This window comes from Chionomys nivalis, chromosome 7, assembly GCF_950005125.1.
Source record: "Chionomys nivalis chromosome 7, mChiNiv1.1, whole genome shotgun sequence".
In the NCBI taxonomy this organism is placed as follows: Eukaryota; Metazoa; Chordata; class Mammalia; order Rodentia; family Cricetidae; genus Chionomys; species Chionomys nivalis.
The window spans coordinates 84,198,032-84,217,526 of NC_080092.1; the positions used below are offsets into that span (position 1 = coordinate 84,198,032).

The window sequence follows — 19,495 nt, forward strand, 5'->3', positions numbered from 1 at the left end:
TTATACCACAAGGACATTTGCTCAACTATGTTTGTAGCAGCATTATTCATGATAGCCAGAACCTTGAAACAACCTAGGTGCCCCTCAACTGAAGAATGGATAAACAAATGTGGTACATTTACACAATGGAGTATTACACAGTGATAAAATATAATGATAACTTGAAATTTACAGGCAAATGGATGGAATTATAAAAAAACTACTGAGTGAGGTAAACTAGACCCAAAAATATAATATGTTCCCACTCATAAGTGGCTTTTAGACATATAGCAAAGAATAACCAGCCTACAGTCCACAACCCTAAAGAACCTAGACAACAAAGAAGACCCTAAGAGAGACATGCACGGACCCCTAGGAAGGAGAAAAAGACAAGATCTCCCGAGTTAACTGGGAGTGTGGGAGCAGAGCAAAGGTGAAAGGGGAGAGGAAGGAAGGAAGGGGAGTGGGGGAAATGTATGGCTCAATTAAAAACAATAACTAATAAAAAGAATATTGTGACCAGTCTCAGCATTTTGTTTTTGTAAAATACCTGTTAACATCAATATTTTGCGGAAGCCATACATGCAGGAGAGTGGACTATAATACACTTTTATAAAATTAAAAACACATTGTTAGGGCTGGAGAGATGGCTCAGTGGTTAAGAGTACTGGGTGCTCTTCTAGAGGATGTAGGTTCAATTCCTAGCACCCACATGGCAGCTCACAACTGCCTGTATTAACGCTAGTTCCAGGTGATCCAACACCATCTCCTGGCCTCCATGGGCAGCAGGTATATGCAGTGCACAGTCATACATGCAGGCAAAGCACCTACAGACATTAAAATAAAATTACTGTCCTTTTGTTATTTTGTTGAAGACAGGAGAAAATGTTGTCATAGACCAGTGTGGATCTGAAGGGTATCATTTAGAACTTACATGTTTTCCAGAGCGCTTTCATCCTAGAATTGTTGCGCCTTAGGCCTCACCTTCTCTTGGAGCATTTCTCTAACAAGTAGTTCAAAACACCAACATCTCCAGTATTTATTTGGGTCCATTCTGATCCCTTTCCAAATTTACTTCTCACTTAACTCGCAGCTTCTTACACCCTCCAAATTACACACACACACACACACACACACACACACACACACACACCCCAGAAACTCCAGGACAAGCGGGGACATGTCTAAAGATTTCACGGTAGACCTAGAGGTTGAGTTCTGCTTAGTTTTGCGTATTTAAGACTCCTCAAAGTTAGCTCGAAGGATTCCATCGTTAGAAGTCATTTCCCACCAGTTCCACAGTGCTAACTACTTACTACTTTTGTCTTTTCCTGAAGTGAAGATGAAGCCAGCTGAATTCTCTATGTCTGCCCTTAAAAATCTTTTTTTTCTTAGAATTTCATTTACTAGTTATGTATAAATGGTTTTATTAGATGTTCTCTATCATTCAATAATATACTTGTGGACTAAAAGATATAAGTGTTGTATAAAATCAGCCAATTATGTTGAAAAAAAAATACGCTTGGGTAGGAGCCCTAGCCCGGAGGGAGCGGTGCGGTAGGAACTCAGGCTGACACCAGTTGAGGTCATCTGCCAAGAAGGGTAAGGACGGTGCTGGCCAGCCGCGGGCTATGCCTCTTGCAGTGCGCATGTGCAGGCGCGTTGCTTGCGCAGGCGCAGTGAGGGTCCGGTGTAGGAGTCGCATCTAGACTTGAGCTCTGGGCCCTCTGGCCGAGGCCCTGCATGTGAGGGGCAGAGCTGAGAGGGAGGATGGACGAGGGCACCTCCGCGCCCGGGGGAGTGCGGGTCCCTCCAGCTCGGAGAGCTTCGGCTGCAGGTACTAGCGTCGGGCACAGGTCTCCAGAGGGTGGTGAGCCAGCGTGGCCCTGAGCCGCCCGCCCTCCTCATGCCCTTGTGGCCTCGGAGGGAGCCTCGGTCGGTGCAGGGAGAAGTCTCCGGGTGGAGAAGGGAGGGGACTCATGGGAACTGAGGCAGGAGATTGGCGCTCACGCCCTGCGCCTCCCACAGCGTTCTCCCTGCTTGGCCTTCTGTGTACAATCCGGGTCTTCCCGAACGCTGCAGGGGACCCCGGTTTCCACACCATCGTCAAGTTTTACTGGGCGAGGGACGCGCAGAGAGCTCCAAAGGCATGACCGGAAGCCTCCTCTCCAGGCGTGGCTGGTGAAGGTGGGTACAGATGCGGGAGCTGGGGTGTAATTTGAGGCCAGCCGTGAGTTAGATGACTTTTTTTAATTTAATTTAATTTTTTTTAATTTCTTATGTTTGTAGCAGTGTGAAGAGGTCAAACCCAGGTGTGCTCATGTAGTCTATTCCTCATTATTTTCTGTTGCTTTTAAATTTAAGAAATCACAGGAGATGGATTAGCTTTTGCTGCTTTTCTATATAGATTTAAGATGGGTGAGTTTGACAGACAGGCAGTTGTAACCCTTGGCATCCCAGAAAATAGGCTCCTTTCATGCGCTGTAGAAACCCCCTTCCACAAATGTGGTACATTTACACAAAGGAGTACTACACAGTAGAAAAAAATAACGCCATATTGAATTTTGCAGGAAAATGGATGGAGCAAGAAAACATTATTTTGAGTGAGGTAACCCAGACACAGAAAAACAATTATCACATGTACTCACTTATAGGTGGTTTTTAAACATAAAGCAAAGAAAGCCAGCCTACAAACCACAATCCCAGAGAACTTAGACAACAATGAGGACACTAAGAGAGACTTACATAGATCTAATCTACATGGGAAGTAGAAAGTAGAAAAAGACAAGATTTCCTGAGTAAAATGGGAACATGGGGACCTTGGGGAAGGGTTAAAGAGGGCAGGGGGGAGGCAGGGAGGGGAGCAGAGAAAAATGTAGAGCTCAATAAAAATCAATTTAAAAAAAAGAAAATATGTCTTAAAAAAAGAAAGAAAGAAAGAAAGAAAGAAACCCCCTTCCACATCAGCATGCCAACCGATTTAATTTCCCAGAGCCTGCCTGAGGGCCACATCTCACTATGTCTGTCAGTTCAAACACCTGTTCTTTCTGAGGACCTTTTCGATGAGTGACTGGCCACTTTCTCTATTTTTGTCCACGGAGCTTTCCTCATCAACTTTTATTGAATCTGAGAACTTTACCCAGTAGTGATCTCATATCTGCTTCTGTACATTGTTCAACACCTTCTTCCATCTGCAGCCATCCACTCCTAATCACTGAAGAGATCGTCCGTCAGGCATTGTTTAATTATTTCCTTGTGGTCCTGTTTCTAACCTGTTGCCAGCCAGGTCCAGGCATTTATATAGTATAGAAGTCACTGGAGAAATTACAAAGCAGTATTGGGTTTTCCCTGCTTTTTGGAAACTGGGATGATTTCATGAATCTTAGGTTTTAAGACTTTTACAAGTTAAGCCCATCATTGAATAATTGAAGTCATACTTATGGCAGAGCCTTGGGTTACTATTACTTGGCTTCCCGCCTTAAACTGCCTCGTTACCAGTTTAAGTACTCTTTTAGCTTTGGTGAATAGAGGTAGTTCCTGCCTTGTTCCCCCTGATAACACACCTTTTATAAATGTAGAAAAGTGCATAAGGTTTTTTGTTTTTGTTTTTTTAAAATATTTATTTATTTATTTATTTATTTATTTATTTATTTATTTATTTATTATGTGTATAACATTCCTTCCATGTGTGCCCGCAAGCCAGAAGGGGGCGCCAGGTCTCATTATATAGCCATTATATAGATGGCTGTGAGCCACCATGTGGTTGCTGGGAATTGAACTCAGGACTTCTGGAAGAGCAGTCAGTGCTCTTAACCACTGAGCCATTTCTCCAGCCCCAAGTGCATAAGGTTTTAAACTAAAATCAAGGAAGGGTGTAAAGCACCTTAAGAGAATTTTTTATTTCATTTTCTCCTCATGAAGGAAGGTGATGGTCGGCAACAACTCTGGTAAGCTTATCTGCAAAGCCCAGTCGGACGCACCACATATCCAGGCTCCCTCGCAGTCCTGGGCATCGCAGCTTCCCAACAGGCATTTTTAGACTTTCAGCTAAAGAGAGCAATTTCATTTTTCAGTCATCTATTCATTCATTCCACTGACATACTATCAATCCTCTATTAAATGGTGTGGACTGTGCTTGATTCTGGGATAAGAAAAAAACTAAATATTGGCCTATCAGGTGCTTATTAAGCTTAAGGCCTTGTGACAGAGAATTAAGATGCATAAATAAACCTGCAAGTTACTAATAATGCCTTGACTTATTTTAATTGTTCAAATTTTAGAAATATTTATATGGTAGTTTAAATGTAATTGACCTCCATAATCTTATAAGGAGTGGCACTATTAGGAGGTGTGACTTTGTTGGAGTGGATTTGGCCTTGTTGGAAGAGTGTGTCATTGTTGGGGCAGACTTTGAGATTTCCTATACTCAGGTTACCACCCAGTGTCTCAGTCGACTTCCCATTGCCTGCAAGCCAAGTTGTAGTCACCATCACATCTATCTGCACGCCACCATGCTCCTGATCATGATGATAATGGACTGAACCTCTGAAAGTGTAAGAGAGCCACCCTAGCCACACTGATTAAATGTTTTCTTTTATTTTTATAAAATAAAATAAAATAAAACTTTTGTTGGCGCGGTCATGGTGTCTCTTCACAACAACAGAAACTTAACTAAGACAATATGACACTTTTCAAAATTGAAATAGACATCTTGGAAGAACTAGTAGTGTCTACTGTACTGTAAGGCTGAGAATTGGTTTAATTGATAGAGTGCTTCTAGCATCAAGCACTGGGTTCTATCTCTAGCATCACAGTAAACAAAATCAAAGCTATAATGGTGCACACCTCTAATCCCAACACTCAAGAGCTGGAGATGGTGTAGGAGGGTCTTCTGTCTATATGTTACTTTCATTAGTTAAAGAGACTGCCTTGGCCTTTTGATTGGGCCGAAAATTAGGTGGTGGAGTAGACAGAACAGAATTCTGGGAGGAAGAAAGCAGAGGCAGAGAGAGCCACCTGCCATGAAGTTGCCAGGTCAGACATGCTGAATCTTTCCCAGTAAGCCACAAGCTCCTGGTGACATACAGATTATTAGAAATGGGTTGAATCAAGATGTGAGAGTTAGACAATAAGAGGCCAGAACTAATGGGCCAGGCAGCAGTTTAATTAATACAGATCTCTGTGTGGTTATTTCGGGGGCTAAGCTATCCAGGTGGCAAGACACCGACCTGCCCCTCCTTTTACAACAAGGAGATAGGAGGATCAGAAGTTCAACATTGTCCTAGGGCTAAGAAGAGAATCCAGCTATATGAGATCTTGTCTCAAACAAAGAAAAGGAAAAATCCACAGTGACTTATAAAACATTCAGAGGTAGCATTGGGAAGAATTTCTATTCTTACAGAAGTGTATTAATGCAGATGAGCCTCTCATAGTTTTAGCTGCTTGTAAAATTCAGAGATAAGTGTATTCTTCCCTTTACTGGATTAGTAATTTGGAGAGGGGTGGGTGGCAGTTTCATTTCATCTGCATTTTGGATCGTATTCTGAAGTAGGAGCTACTTGCTGCGAAGGCTGAACTGTTCCTTTGCTCACTTCCAATTCTGTGCTTTCTCTGAAGGACTTCCTTTATCATCACTGTCATCAACAGAGGGCAGTAAGTCCTGCATCCAACAAATGATGCAGGAAAGTACTGTGACTTCAAAAAACAACCTTTATTTAGGGTTCTCTATAAATACAGTTAAAATGTTGTCCACATCTACTCTGTAAAATGAGCATTGCATTTCAGGTATATCCAAAATGAAATCTCTGGCAGGTTATGAAACTGTAAGTCTCTTATGACTAGGTTTGTCTTGGCACTAAACATAAGGCAGTTTAACATCAGCTCACAATGCCAAGAACTAGAAATTTACTACTTTAGTTTCCGTTGATGGTCAAACAAGGTTGTGAAGAAAAACTTTGCAGACTTTGATCAACCATACTCTGAATAATGTAATCCTAGACTTTAGATAAAAGGATTGAACTAGATTGTGTGGAGGACATGTGAGAGGCCAGCTGCTGTGGAGAGTTAGCGGGTACATATGATTGGCCCACACCTACAAATCATGGCCTTAATCACTTTGATAGTGATTTTCTCCATAGTTTGTGTAGTATGTAATAAAAATGTCAATATCTACTAGTCCCTTTATAAGTCTTAATTGATTTTGAAGCTATAGGATACCTTACCATTAGCTAGGATTGTTGGAGTTTATTTTTTTTCTCTCTTTTTATTAAAAGTGTAGGTGTTCTGTGGATGTGGCTCAATGGTAAAGAGCTTGCCTAACATGTGTGAGGCCCTGGTGAAGGTGTAAGTCACAAACAATCCCACACCAGTTTGGAATTAGGATTAATCTAATGGTTATTTATTTAAAGGGGAAAAACTTACAGATCACCGTCCCAGACAACAGCCCTCTGCGCAATCCAGAAGGGAGCCTAGTTGCTGGAAGGGGAGCTGAAAGAGAGAGAGAGAGAGAGAGAGAGAGAGAGAGAGAGAGAGAGGGAGAGAGAGAGAGAGAGGAGGGAAGTGGCCACTTTTTTAAAGAGAGAGAGAGACCACACCCCAATGGGCTGGTATCTTGTCGGCTTTGGCTGAAGGAGTGGAAGGAGCTCCCACAACACCTCCCCCTTTTGTTTAAGTAAGAGAGTTCTAAACCTACTACGAAATTATATACAATAAGTACAAATATCCTATTTTAACTAGCTTAAGTCTTGTATAATAAATAACTTGGTCACGTCATGAGAGAACAGTAACTACATTTATATAGTCTTCAACCCCATTGAAGATCTGAGAAGGGACATAATGTTACCTGAGTAATTAAGAAGTTCAATCAAACAACTTCCAAAACATGCAACAGATCACAGAGACAACTAGCTACCTGGGCAATCACCCAAGGTCATGTTTGCAGCATTGAAGCAACCAACTTTGGCTAAGGCCTAACATAACTGACATACCATTTTCAAAGGTAAGAAACTTTTCAAAACTATCTTACCCTGTCTTGGCAGGATATGACAGTCCTGTTTTATCCATTCATGGATACTCTGTATCTCTGTCAGTGGTTGAGGTATGGGCATTTCTTTGCCCAAAGGCCAGTTCTGCCAAGAAGAAAAACTCCAGGTGAAGTGTCTTTGGTGCTCAACCTTCTTTCTGGAATAGATCGGTGTTTCCAGGAGCAATTGTGTCTCACTACCACGAAACTGAGTTAGATTAAAGGCCATTTTCTACAGCTCTTTGAAGAGGTTGAAGATTATCTATCTATACTGAATATAATCTCCATGTATCTAAAGAACCTGATTAGTCTAATTATAAATGACAAACTTAGATGACTATTGACCTATATAATTCTCAATACCTATCTAACTTAAAAACTAAGACAATAAACAACTGTGCAATAAATGAGGATAATATAACTCCTGCATATCCTGCCTTTCACCCAGTTTTCACTAAAATCTTCATGTTAAGTCTGTTACAGATGTTTTATGCAGTGGCATGCCTTTGATAGGGCCCATCAAAGGCATCCACGTTGCCCAATTCCTGTTCACTCTTTCTGTGTATAATAATTGTTCATTACATCTCATTTCAGACTACAAAATCATATGTCTCATATTTTAAACTGGTATGTACTTTTAAGTCTCTTACACAAGTGCCTTATATTTAATATTAAGCTGTTCTTTACCATTGTCAGTTCTGCCACTAATCTTTTATTACAAGCAGTTTTTTTTTCTTTCTTTTTGTCTTTTTACGGGTGTGGATCTAGCCTGTTAAGAGCCAGTGCAGTCAAGCTCAGACCCAACCTTCCAGACAGATTCCATACTGCAGCTATACCTAATAAACAGCCCTCAACTGCTCAGAGATCTGGGCAATGTGATATTTAAGTATTATTTAAAAAACTTTTCATAACAAAAAGAGACAGGTTGGCTCCTAGCAACAGACTCTTATTTCCTCCAAAGAAGACAGAAGACAAATGGGTGCAGAACAACATCTTTCTGCAGTTCACTGAGCACTGCTGAGTGCTGACCATTAGGAAAAACTGCCTTTCATCTAAACTGAAGACCTCTAGATGCGGATGGAATCGTAGGAATCGACAGCCTAGCTGTTCAGGTCAAGGTAGGCCTGTCTTCCTACAGATTTCTTGGCCCACAGGGTCTTCTGGAGCCTGGCAGTCCTGGCGCTGACCAGCAAAGGTCAAGTGCAACCTTCAGCGACCTTGGAGGACCCAAAAAGAGTAGCTCTGGGTGCCAACCAAGTAAATTCTTAGTCATTTTTTAATCGGTAACTCAAGAAAAATTTTATTCTTCTTAAAGATCTCTGACAGTTTGATAGCTGAGAGGTTTTGCCAGGTTGAGGTTTTGCCAGGTTACCTCACCAAACAAATTTCAAATCACATTTCTTAAAAAAAATAGTTTTCATTGTACAAAATAAGCCATAGTCATTATATGTCTAAACCTTCTGTTTTCATAAGCCCAAGGAGTTCTTGTGAATTCCAGGGAGCCGAATTAAAGAATCCACCTTAAACAGGTCAGATACCCCCTCAATTCCCTAGTCCAAAGAAATTTTTTCCCCTAATTTAACTTTTCTTTGTTCTGCCAATACCTTAAACAAGATAAGGGACACCAGACATTTCCACACCACAGACACTGGTCAGAAGCAAAGAGACCAGCTATGCCAGGAGGTTCCCAGCATACAGCCTTCTCAGGGACCGCCCCCCAAGATGATGCCCACAAATCAGCTGGAAGCAGTCTTGAGAATTCGCTGCCCCAATTCCTTCAAACTGTGGTGTCTAACCTCCTGCTTTTATTGTAAGCAAGACCTGGGAATGTTATTCTTTCGGTCCCTGGTCACTTTAAGGGACCAGCCACGCCCACTCCCAGCTACCTCTGACCTCTCGTCGCCATCTTGAATTTCCTCTCTTGCTGTTCCCTTTTGGCGTGTGCACACGTGTTTTTTTTCTCTCTGTCTCTCTCTCGCTGTCTCTCTCTCTCTCTTTCTCTTCTCTCTCTCTCTCACTCTCTTTTAAGTAGTAAATGTTCTTTATTCCTATTTACTGTGTCTATGTGCCTTTTACCCACCACCTGTTTGTACCCAGCCCACTTGGGAATCTTGCAGTTCCCAGAGCCCGCTGCCTGCCCCACTATGTGTCTGCCCCTCGTTGCTGGGAATCTGCACCGCTCTGGCAGCCATCTGTGGGGACTCGCCAGCATTTCCTGCTGCTAGCTGCTTGGGGAACTGCCCGGGGATTTAGGAACACGGAAAAAAGTATATTACCTAGGATGGTTATCATTCTGTTTAATAATGGCTCAGGTTCCCCTTGTGTTGCTCTCAGACATTAAGATTTATTAGGTCTTGTTAAACACTTATTTTAAGACAGCTATTTTCATTATCTTAACCTTTGAGTTATATATATTAAGAATGCGGTAAACAGAAAAAATAAAAAGTCTAAGAAGCAATTCAAGGGTGGAATAATTGAAAAGAGAAGGGGCTGGAGAGATTGCTCAGTGGTTAAGACCATTGCCTGTTCTTCCAAAGGTCCTGAGTTCAATTCCCAGCAACCACATGGTGGCTCACAACCATCTGTAATTAGGTCTGGTGCCCTCTTCTGGCCTGCAGGAATACATGCAGACAGAATATTGTATACATAATAAATAAATAAATAAATATTTAAAAAAATAATTGAAAAGAGAATAGTGGGGATTTATAGTCATTTCATACTATTGAGAATATATTATACCAAGAGTATATATCATTGAATATATATTAAAACAAAAGAAAAAGTGATGCACACAGAAGCACAGGTAAGGTTACAGCTGCTAGTTCGTACATGGAACTTACCTTTGTATTTAAGTAAATGCCCCTTTTGTTTCTTTGAAGAGACCATTTATGTTTTCAACAGGTTTCAGGTTTAAGCAGTTGTACCTTTTGCAATATTTGTGAGGCTGTAAAGATTCAGAAAGGATATTCTAGTGAATAAATTTCTGAGTTCTTTCAGGCTGGGTGGAGTGAATCTCTGTGCACATTGAGGTGTCAGCAGACATCAGAAGATGTTTGTGTTCTGACAAAGAAATATCTGTATAAAGTCTAACAGTCAGCCTTCATAAGGAATGTATCATAAGGAGAAGCAGTGGCATAGTAAACCCTAGGTTATTACTGAGTCAGAGTAGAAAGGGCATCGGGACTATTATGGATTGTGGGTGTCAGTTTCTCCCCATCAAGGTGCAAGTAACTAGAGGAGTTAGTAATTCTCTTCTCAGATAACATGAACCATAAAGTCCCTTAATAATTTTTCACCTGTGAAAAACAGCAGAGTCTCATTGAGTCTGTTAGCTATATCCTTTCTGAGTGGCCCATGCCCTCTGTTTCTGTATGAGATGGCTTATGCTTGATTTAGGAGCATATGTACAAAGCTGTGTGGCTCAGAGCATTACTATAAGCAGTTACAGTTTATAAGCACCCTATTTATTCACATGTATCAGTTTGAAGTATGACATAAAATGTTTTTAAATTTGTAAGGAATGTATAACAATCAAGCGAGAGAAGAGATATAAAAGGGTATAGTTATAAAATGCATGTTGGTAAAGAAGGTTAAAGAGAAAGAATGCTTTCAGATGTGATATAGATATGAATAATTACATTGGTATAAATTTTACTCTATTGGTAAAAGTTAAGGTCAATTTTGTTCTATGTATATGTATTTCTGATCTTGATTAAGGTATTGTGATTGTGTAGTTCATTTAAAAATGTAATATATAATTAGGAAATATAGGTTGCTAATGGATAATCACCGATAATAGTAAAGCTTATAGTCATGTTAGATTTTCTAGATAGATAGAGATATATTTCAGTTAGATAGGCATTTTTCATTTCTTTCAAAGACTGTAGAATATGGCATTTAAGATATTTTAATAACTTAGGACTTTTCATGACAATGAGACACGTCTGCTCCTGGCAGCACCAATCTACTTCCTCTCAAGAGGAAGGTGGGCATCAAAGAGGCTCCTTCTGGAGTTTGATAGTCATTTGGGCAAGAAACTGCTCTTGCCTGGATTGTTGCATAAACTGGACACGAAGAACCCGCAGAGAGAGGACTGCTGAACTTACCAAAAGCTGAGATGGTCTTTTGGGGTTCCTGATCTATGAAAGAGTCTACAAGACATTCTGCAGGACACAGCAGAAAATGACTGAACTGTCTTTGGAATTTTCTGCTTCATGGAAATGTCTGCTGGATACTATGGACCTGTAGGCTGGAGATGGATGCCCCAACGGTACAGAGAAACTTTGGATGACTGTCTGGGCAGTGAGATGTCTCTGTCATTTCTAGAGTTTTGGAAGTTGCTTATTTCTTGTTTGCTTAGGTAATATTATATCCTTCTGGAGTCTTTGATGGAGTTGAAGAATGGTTAGTTATAGTTATAGTTTTCCTTAGTTATAATAAAGGATAAAATAGATATAAATATTGTAACTGTAATTTTTGCTTGATAACTGTTTTGTTATATGTAATCTTACTATGTTAAAGTGAAAGCCTTTTTTGTTTAAACAGAAAAAGGGGAAATGATGTGGGAGAGTCTTCTGTTTTGTATTGATTTCATTGGTTAATAAAGAAACTGCCTTGGCCCTTTAATAGGACAGAAAATTAGGTAGGCGGAGTAAACAGAATAGAATGCTGGGAGAAAGAAGCCAAGTCAGGCAGTCGCCATGATTCTCGGAACTGAGACAGATGTAGGCTAGAATCCTCCCTGGTAAGCAAACACCTCGTGGTGCTACAGAGATTATTAGAAATGGGTTAAGTTAGCCTATAAGAGGGGACAGATAATGGGCCAGGCAGTGTTTAAAAGAATACAATTTGTGTGTTGTTATTTTGGGTAAAGCTAGGCGGGTGGCTGGAAGCAGCCCGCCGTTCCAGCTACACAGATGCGAAAGAATTGTAGGTGGTAGTTTTGTTCTAAAGTAAGCAGTGTTCCAAAATGTACATCAAAATTGAGGACATGGAAAGGTTAAGCACATCATAGAAGGTCTAAGTTAAAAGGGTCTTGAGAGGTAAAACTTGAGGAAAGATGGTATTGTATTACTAAGTTTATATTTATGTTCTACAGATGCGTAGTGGATAAAGGTACTTGCCACCTCACGATGCAAGCCAGGTGACCAGAGTTCCATGCCTGGAAGCCTCTTGAAGGTTGAAGAAGAGAACTAATTCCATATGCTGTCCTTTGACTTCTGCCTGCATGTTGAGGCATGACCATACAATAGTAATAAAATGTATGGCTTCATTATAATTAAAGATTATTTTTAAAGTTCTAACAACAGACATCATTTGATGCTTATTTCATCGATCAGTCTACTCTGGACATGAGGAAGAAGCTACAGAAGCAAGAAACAAGATATAAATAATCCAAGATAACTTTTGAATTTCTACAACAAACTTGAAAGAGAGTCCAAAAGGGGAAAAGCTCACAGACATGAGAGAAAGCAGAATCCAACTGGGACCCTGCCTAGTAATGGTTTTGTAACAAAGGTCAACTGTCATAAATAAAGGGCGGGACAGGCCTCCTTGCCCAGCTTCTGAGTTTTCATTTAGTTTCCCACCAGTCTGGGCAGCATTGTGGATCTCGTCCCTACTGCACTTTGTCTTTACTTTTTTTTTGTTTGTTTCTACATTTATGTAATGTCTTTACTGCACTTTGGTGCACTAAGGCTTTTCTTCATATGGCAACTGGTCCTGGCTTTTCCCATTCCAGAGTTCACTGGGAACCCACGCCAGTCGACTTCAGAGCCCTGGGTGCTAACCAAACTCTGGTCTTGGCACCCTTCTGATCAATCACCTAAATCCCGACATATTCGAGCACCCGAGACAGACAAAGGGGGCACTGAGTATCTGGGGCCCCCTGCTCCCAAGGAGATATTGGCCCCACTTGAGGAGTTGACTGACAGTTTACTTCTATTCCAGGACCCCAGCACTTCTCGGGAGTCGAACCCAGAGCCTGCGGAACTTGGTGTTTCACATCAGCATCTGACCAACAAGCTGATACCACCTGGGAAGCAGCCAGAGAACATTTTAACACCAAATGGGGATCGAGTTCAGGCTCCCATCTGGCCTTCACAGTTCAAAAGTACAGCCAGTCTAGCTGAGGCTGCAGATCATCAGTTGGGTGCAATACTTGTTCCACCATTAGACAGCCAGAGTTCACGAGCAACAACCTTCATGATTTCACCGAAGGAGTTGAAGAAAGATTTAACTCAGCACAGGAAACTTGCTAAGGTGGTTGATGGAAAACCTCAATTTCACAAACAAACTAAGGATGATGATTATGGTGACCTGAGTATGAATGAAGCTTATTCTTACAGCCTCCCTCTGCAATCCCAGGAAAACGCAGACGAAGCTCCAGAGTTCCTAGAGCAGGATGAACCTGACCAGTTGGAGACACAAGTTCAAAATACAGAGAATCTCCATCAGGAAGCTCCAGATTATTTCCCACAGGAAGATGAACCTTTAATCCAAAAAGAAGACTCAGCTCACCATCAGCTTCCTTCTGAGGAATCATCAGTTCATCCTGAAATACGTGGTCCATCTCCAAATAGAAATGAAGCTCAGCACTCAAACCTGCCAAATGTGACAGTGAATCCTGTGGCTTCAGAGGCAGATAAGGAGGTACAAGCTACTGTGGGCCAGCAACAGACCCTAGCCCAGTTTGCAGAGAGTTCTGAGTTGTTGGAACCTTCATCAACCCAACAAGAGGCTCCAGCTCAGATTTTAGAGCTTCCTGAAAACCTTGGAAATTCTGGTAGCCATCTAAAAGCTCCAGCTCTGCCTACAAAGCTTCCCGAAGAAACCAGTCCTCTAGTTGAGCAAGAGGGTACAGTTCCAGTTCCAGAATCCTCTATGCAGAGTATAACTGAAACTGTATTAACCACAATTCAAAACCCTAGTCAGGTTCAATTTCTCCATTATACTTCGCCCATGATTACAGGTAAGCCTGCAGATATGGAACCAAAAATTACTTTTGAACCTAGAACAGAGAATGAGTCATCTCCATATGAGGAGGAGACTCCAACTCAGATTCCCGGTCCTCCTGTTGAAACTGAACATTTCATCAGCCAGCAGCAGCAGCCAACTGAACTTTCTGAGTATTCTGAGGAGGCTGAATCTTCTGGAGTTGATTTGGAGTCTCCAGTTCAGCCTCAAGAGGAAACAGAGGAGTTAGGACCTTTACCAATGCAGCCGGAAGATTTATCTCAACATCCAGGTCCTCTTCTGGAGGATGACTCTAATCTCAGTGAACTAGAGCAGCCAGGTCAACTTTCTGAGTCTCCTGAGGAGGTAGAATTGGGTTCTGGAAACCAGCCAGAAGCTTCAGTTCAACCTGCAGAGCTCCCTCCAGTTGAACAAGAGGCTCCACTTCAAACTCCAGAGTCCCCTATTGAGAATGTGGTTGAAACTCCAACAATTCACAAAGTCCAGCCAGATCCAAATGAAGAGCACCATTATTACTTACCACATGTTACAGTTAGACCCGTGGATGTGGCACTTACCATAACTTCAGAACCTACCAAGGAGACGGAATCTTCTCTGACCCAGCAGGCATCCCCAGTGCATCCTTTGGAGTATACTGAGCAGATGGAACCCTTTCTCCATGAGGAGAAGCTTCCAGCTCAGGCTTCAGAGCCTTCTGGAGAGGGTCAATTTCAAAGCCAGCTGGAGGTACCAGCTCAAGCCTTAGAGTATGCTGAAGAGTTTAAACCTTCTGCAACTGAGCAGGAACAAGCAGCTCAGTCTCCAGAGCATCATGAAGTGACAGATTTGCCTCCAGATCACTATCAAGCTCAGCATTCTAGCCTGTCTTATGTGACTGGTCAACCTGCAGATCTGGAGATTACAGTAACAGAGAATCCTGTAGCTGCGATGGGAACTGTGTACCATGAGGCTACAGCATCTGAAGAGGTTGAACTGTCAAAACAACAGGGTGTTTTATATCAGCCCCCAGAACCTATTCTGCATCATAAACCTCTAAGCCAGCAAGAAGATACAACTGGAATATCACAGATTTCTGAAGAAGGAAAACCCTTTCCAGCACAGCAGGAGACTTCAGAACAGATGCTAGAGCTGCCCGACGAAGAACTTCCAGGTTACCATGAGGTAACAGTTTCATCCCTGGGTCATGGTCAAGTTTATTTTTCAGCATCACACAATATCCCAATTGATCATCAAACCAACCCAAAAGAAGATCATCATTCTCCAGTTAGTCAAGGGGTCCCAACCCAACCTGAAGAATTTCCTGAGGAACCATATCCAAGTCAGCAGGGGAGCTCAACTTGGCCTTCAATTACAGATAGGTTTTCTTCATCTGCAGATCTAGAGGCAACATTCAGAACTGAACTTCCAAAGTCATATAAAACCACTGTGAAACATGTGGACCTAGAACTTACCATAACTCCAGAACCTTCTCTGAAGGATGGATCAGTTCCATTACCACAAGCAGACTTACGTCAGCCTATAGACTCCACTGAGAAAGGTAAATTTTCACAGATTCAGACTAATACCCTTTCAAAACGTCCATATTTCTCCAAAACTGAATCTCTAGCCTTCCAGGAGGCCATAGCTCAGACAACACACCACTTTAAAGAGGTACACCTTTATTCAACTCAACAGGAAGCCTCAGAACTGCCTCCGAGTCACAGTATGGGAGTAAGACCTTTTTTACATCAACAAATAACCCTATCTCATCCCACAGACCTCCATGAGAATCCAAAACCATTTCTAGCGCTGAAGCCCACTGCAGCTCAGACTTTAAAACTCCATAGAAAAGGAAAATTTTCTCTAACCCATAAAGTGATTCCACACCCTCCAAAGCCACTGAAAAATATTGTAACTCACATTCCAGCACACAAGATGACTGTTCCAAGGCCAGATCAGGATCAAGTTGAGTATACACTATCACCTAATGGTTTATTTCAGCCTTTGGACCTAGAAGTTACTGTAACCCCAGGAATTAGTCCAGAAACTAAACCTTATATACTACCAAAAAGAACTGTAAATCCACATTTTCAAGTAAAACTTCCACATCCACATCATAGTGAGTCTCAACATCCAAACCCAACTAAAAACCCAATTCAACCTTTGGATCTAGAAGTCGCCGTAAATCTAAAACCTAAGGAGAAACTTTCTCAAACTATGCAAGAGACCACAAATCAAGTGACGGAACTTCCAGAAGAGAGTTTAACTCAAGGTCTAGAATATCATGAGATGACAATTCCAATACCAACTCAGGATCAAGCTAAGTATCCGGCATCACTTACTGTCTCATTTCAGCCCTTAGACCTAGAACTCCCCCTAACTTCAGAGCCTACCAGAGAGCCTCAGCATCCTACAGTCCCACAGCACCCTCCGCATCCAAACCCTACTGAAGCCACAGTTCAGCCTTTGGAACTGGAACTCACCATAACTCATAAAACTACTGCTGAGGGAGAACATTCTCAAACTATTCCAGAGACCACAAGTCTAATTACAGAACCACCTAAGGAGGTTGTAGCTCAAGAGCAGGAATATCAAGAGGCGACAGTTCCAACAGAAACTGAGCATCAAGTAGTTCCTTCATCTCAACCTTTGGATCTGGAACTCACCATAACTTCAGAGCCCACCAGAGAGCCTCAGCATCCTACAGTCCCACAGCACCCTCAGCATCCAAACTCTTCTGAAGCCACAGTTCAGCCTTTGGAACTGGAACTCACCATAACTCATAAAACTACTGCTGAGGGAGAACATTCTCAAACTATTCCAGAGACCACAAGTCTAATTACAGAACCACTTCCAGCCCCAGTATATCAGGAGATGAAAGTTCCAACACCAGGTCAGGATCAAATTGAGTATCCAACAACACATGTTGTATCATTTCAGCCTTTGGATCTGGAACTCACTATAACGTCAGAGCCTACAAGAGAGGCTAAACATCCTACAACTCCAAAGCACCCTCTGGTGATATATCCAGAAAGTATTCACTTTCAACATCCAAACCCAACTGAAGCCACAGCTGAACCTTTGGATTTGGAACTTACCATAGCTCCACAGCTTACTACTGAGGGAGAATTTTCTCAGAGCATTCAAGAGACCACAACCCAGATTACAGAACCACCTAAAGAGGCTGTAGCTCTAGCCCCAGTATATCAGGAGGTGACTGTTCCAATACCAACTGAGGATCAAGCTGTTGTATCATTTAGGCCTTTGGATCTAGAACTCACCGAAAGTTCAGAGCCTACTAGAGAGCCTCACCATCCTACAACTCCAAGGGAGACTACAGTTCCTCCTCCAGAGTACCCTCTGGTGATATATCCAGAGCCTGTTCACAGTAAGCACACAACTCAGATACCTGAAGTCACCGTTCAGCATTTGAATCTAGAACTTACTGTAACTTATCAACCTATTAATGAGGGAGAGCTTTCACAAAGTATGCACGAGAGCACAACTCAGATTACAGCACCACCTAAAGAGGGTGTAGTTCAAGAGGTGACAGTTCCAATACCAATTCAGGGTCAAGCTGAGAATCCAGCTCCACCCAGGATCTCATCTCAGCCTTCTCAGCCTCCTACAGGAACTCACTTTCGTCCAACTCCACAGGAGACTAGTGTTCATCATTCAGATCACAGTGTGATCCTGAACCCAGAAGTTTTCGTTCCTCGTACTAGAACTCCAACTAAAACCGTAGTTAACCTTGATCGTAACTCATCTACTCTAGAAAACAGTCCTGAAAATTTGCAGAGGACCACTGCTGAAGTTAGAAAACCACCTAAGGTGTTTGTCGTTCAAACTCGAGGATATGAGGAGGGCATGGTTCAAGGTCTAATTCAGAGTAAAGCTGAGTATCTAACAAAACCATATCATCCCTTAGACATGGAACTCACTGTAACTGCAGAGCCTACTACAGAGGGTCCTCATCCCACAGCTCTCAGTGAGACTACAGATCGTCCAGTGCATTCTCAAGTGACACCTCTAGAACAGGTTCACATTCAGCCTCCAAACACAACTGAAATCACGGTTCATCCTCCAGATTTGGAAGTTACCATAACTCATCAACCTACTACTGAGGGAGGACTCTTTGAACCTGTGCAAAAGACCTCTCAGCCTCCACAGCCGCATGAGGGGCTTGTTACCAAAGCTCCAGGGTTCCATGATAGTAAAGCTGCAATGCCAAGTTATCAAACTCAGCATACAGTGTCACCTGAGGTCCAAGTTTACCATCTTGATGTGGAGCATGCTTTAACTGAGCTATCTAAGATAGAGAGTGAACCTTTGGAAGCCCCAGGGAATATTACTACCCTTCCTCTAAATAACCCTGAAGAGGTACTCCCACTTGATGAGAAGATTCAGGTTCAAAATTCAAACCTAACTCAAGTCACAGCTCAGTATTTACACTCAGAATTTTCAATAACTCGACAACCTAATACAATGGTTAAAGGTTCTGCCCCTATGAAGGACTCCCCAGCTCACACTTCTGAGATACCTATGGAGACCGAGGCTCAGTTTCTAGAACATTATGAGACAGCAGCTCTAACTTTAGTTCATGTTGAAGCTCAGCGTTCAGATTCATCAACTATAGAGACTAAACCTTCTCAAGTCCTAGAGACTGCAGCTGCTTCTACAGAGGCTGCACAGTATGGAGTCTCAACAACTACAGCTGCTTCTCCAGAAGCTGCACATTCTACAGTCCCAACAACTACAGCTCCTACTCCAAAGTGCCCTGAAATTACACTTCCACCTACAGATCAGTTTTCGAAAATGGAACTTACCATAACTCCATATTCTGAAAATTCCACTACAGAAAAAGATTTAACTATGGAACAAAATGCCTACATGTACATCAACCTATGTGAGTTCTGCTTGTGTGAAAATGAGACACTGCTGTGTGTTCATCTCAGCCCAGAGCGGAGACTCCACCAAGTGCCTGTGCCAAAGCCCGACTCATACAACGACACTTTTACTAACTTGTAAGACTCACCTTTATTTCTGTTTTACATTTGCCTGACATAGCACCTTTTCTTCAAAGCTTTCCTGGGCCCTCCTTGTCACTCTAATTCTCATTGATTGACTTTCTGCTCTTACCTTGACTTGCCAACTTTTCTTTGTCCTCAATTTTACTTCTTCAGTATCCCTTCTCCAGTCTTTTATTTATGATAGCTCTTCTTATTTTTCTGTATTCATTCTTATTTAGTTCCATTATATCATTGCTTAACCTTTGTTCTTCTGTTTCATTTCATCCTCTTTATAATTTATTTCAGTGAGGATGTATCAGAGTGATTAGAGTAGATTCTGGAGCTGGACTCCTGGGGTTTGGCCTAAGCTCTGTAACCCTGCATAAAATATTTAGCTGTGAATTAACTTCCTCATCTGTAAAATGGGAAGTTTGATGACTCCTGTTTCATAGGACTGTTGTAAGGTTTAGTTGACTACATGGAATACTTATTTTAGTTCTTAGCCTACATGAATGTTAGCTTTGTAATCTTA

At 41.9% G+C, this 19,495-nt stretch overlaps 1 protein-coding gene and 1 long non-coding RNA gene across 7 annotated transcripts in view; both read left to right on the forward strand.

Moving 5' to 3' along the window:
* The first annotated feature begins 1,677 nt into the window (after positions 1-1,677).
* On the forward strand, positions 1,678-12,376 carry LOC130876806 (uncharacterized). Its single transcript, XR_009057358.1, has 3 exons — positions 1,678-1,816; positions 2,008-2,166; positions 12,099-12,376. It is a non-coding gene; the product is annotated as an uncharacterized LOC130876806 (long non-coding RNA).
* Positions 12,377-12,667: 291 nt separating this feature from the next.
* The window catches only part of LOC130876800 (leucine-rich repeat-containing protein 37A-like), a 94,792-nt gene continuing 87,964 nt past the window's right edge, over positions 12,668-19,495 (forward strand). For all 6 annotated transcript variants that reach the window (XM_057773413.1, XM_057773414.1, XM_057773418.1 and 3 more), the window contains exon 1: positions 12,668-18,978. In XM_057773413.1, coding sequence (XP_057629396.1) covers positions 12,668-18,978 — 6,311 coding nt within the window. The remainder of the gene's footprint in view (positions 18,979-19,495) is intronic.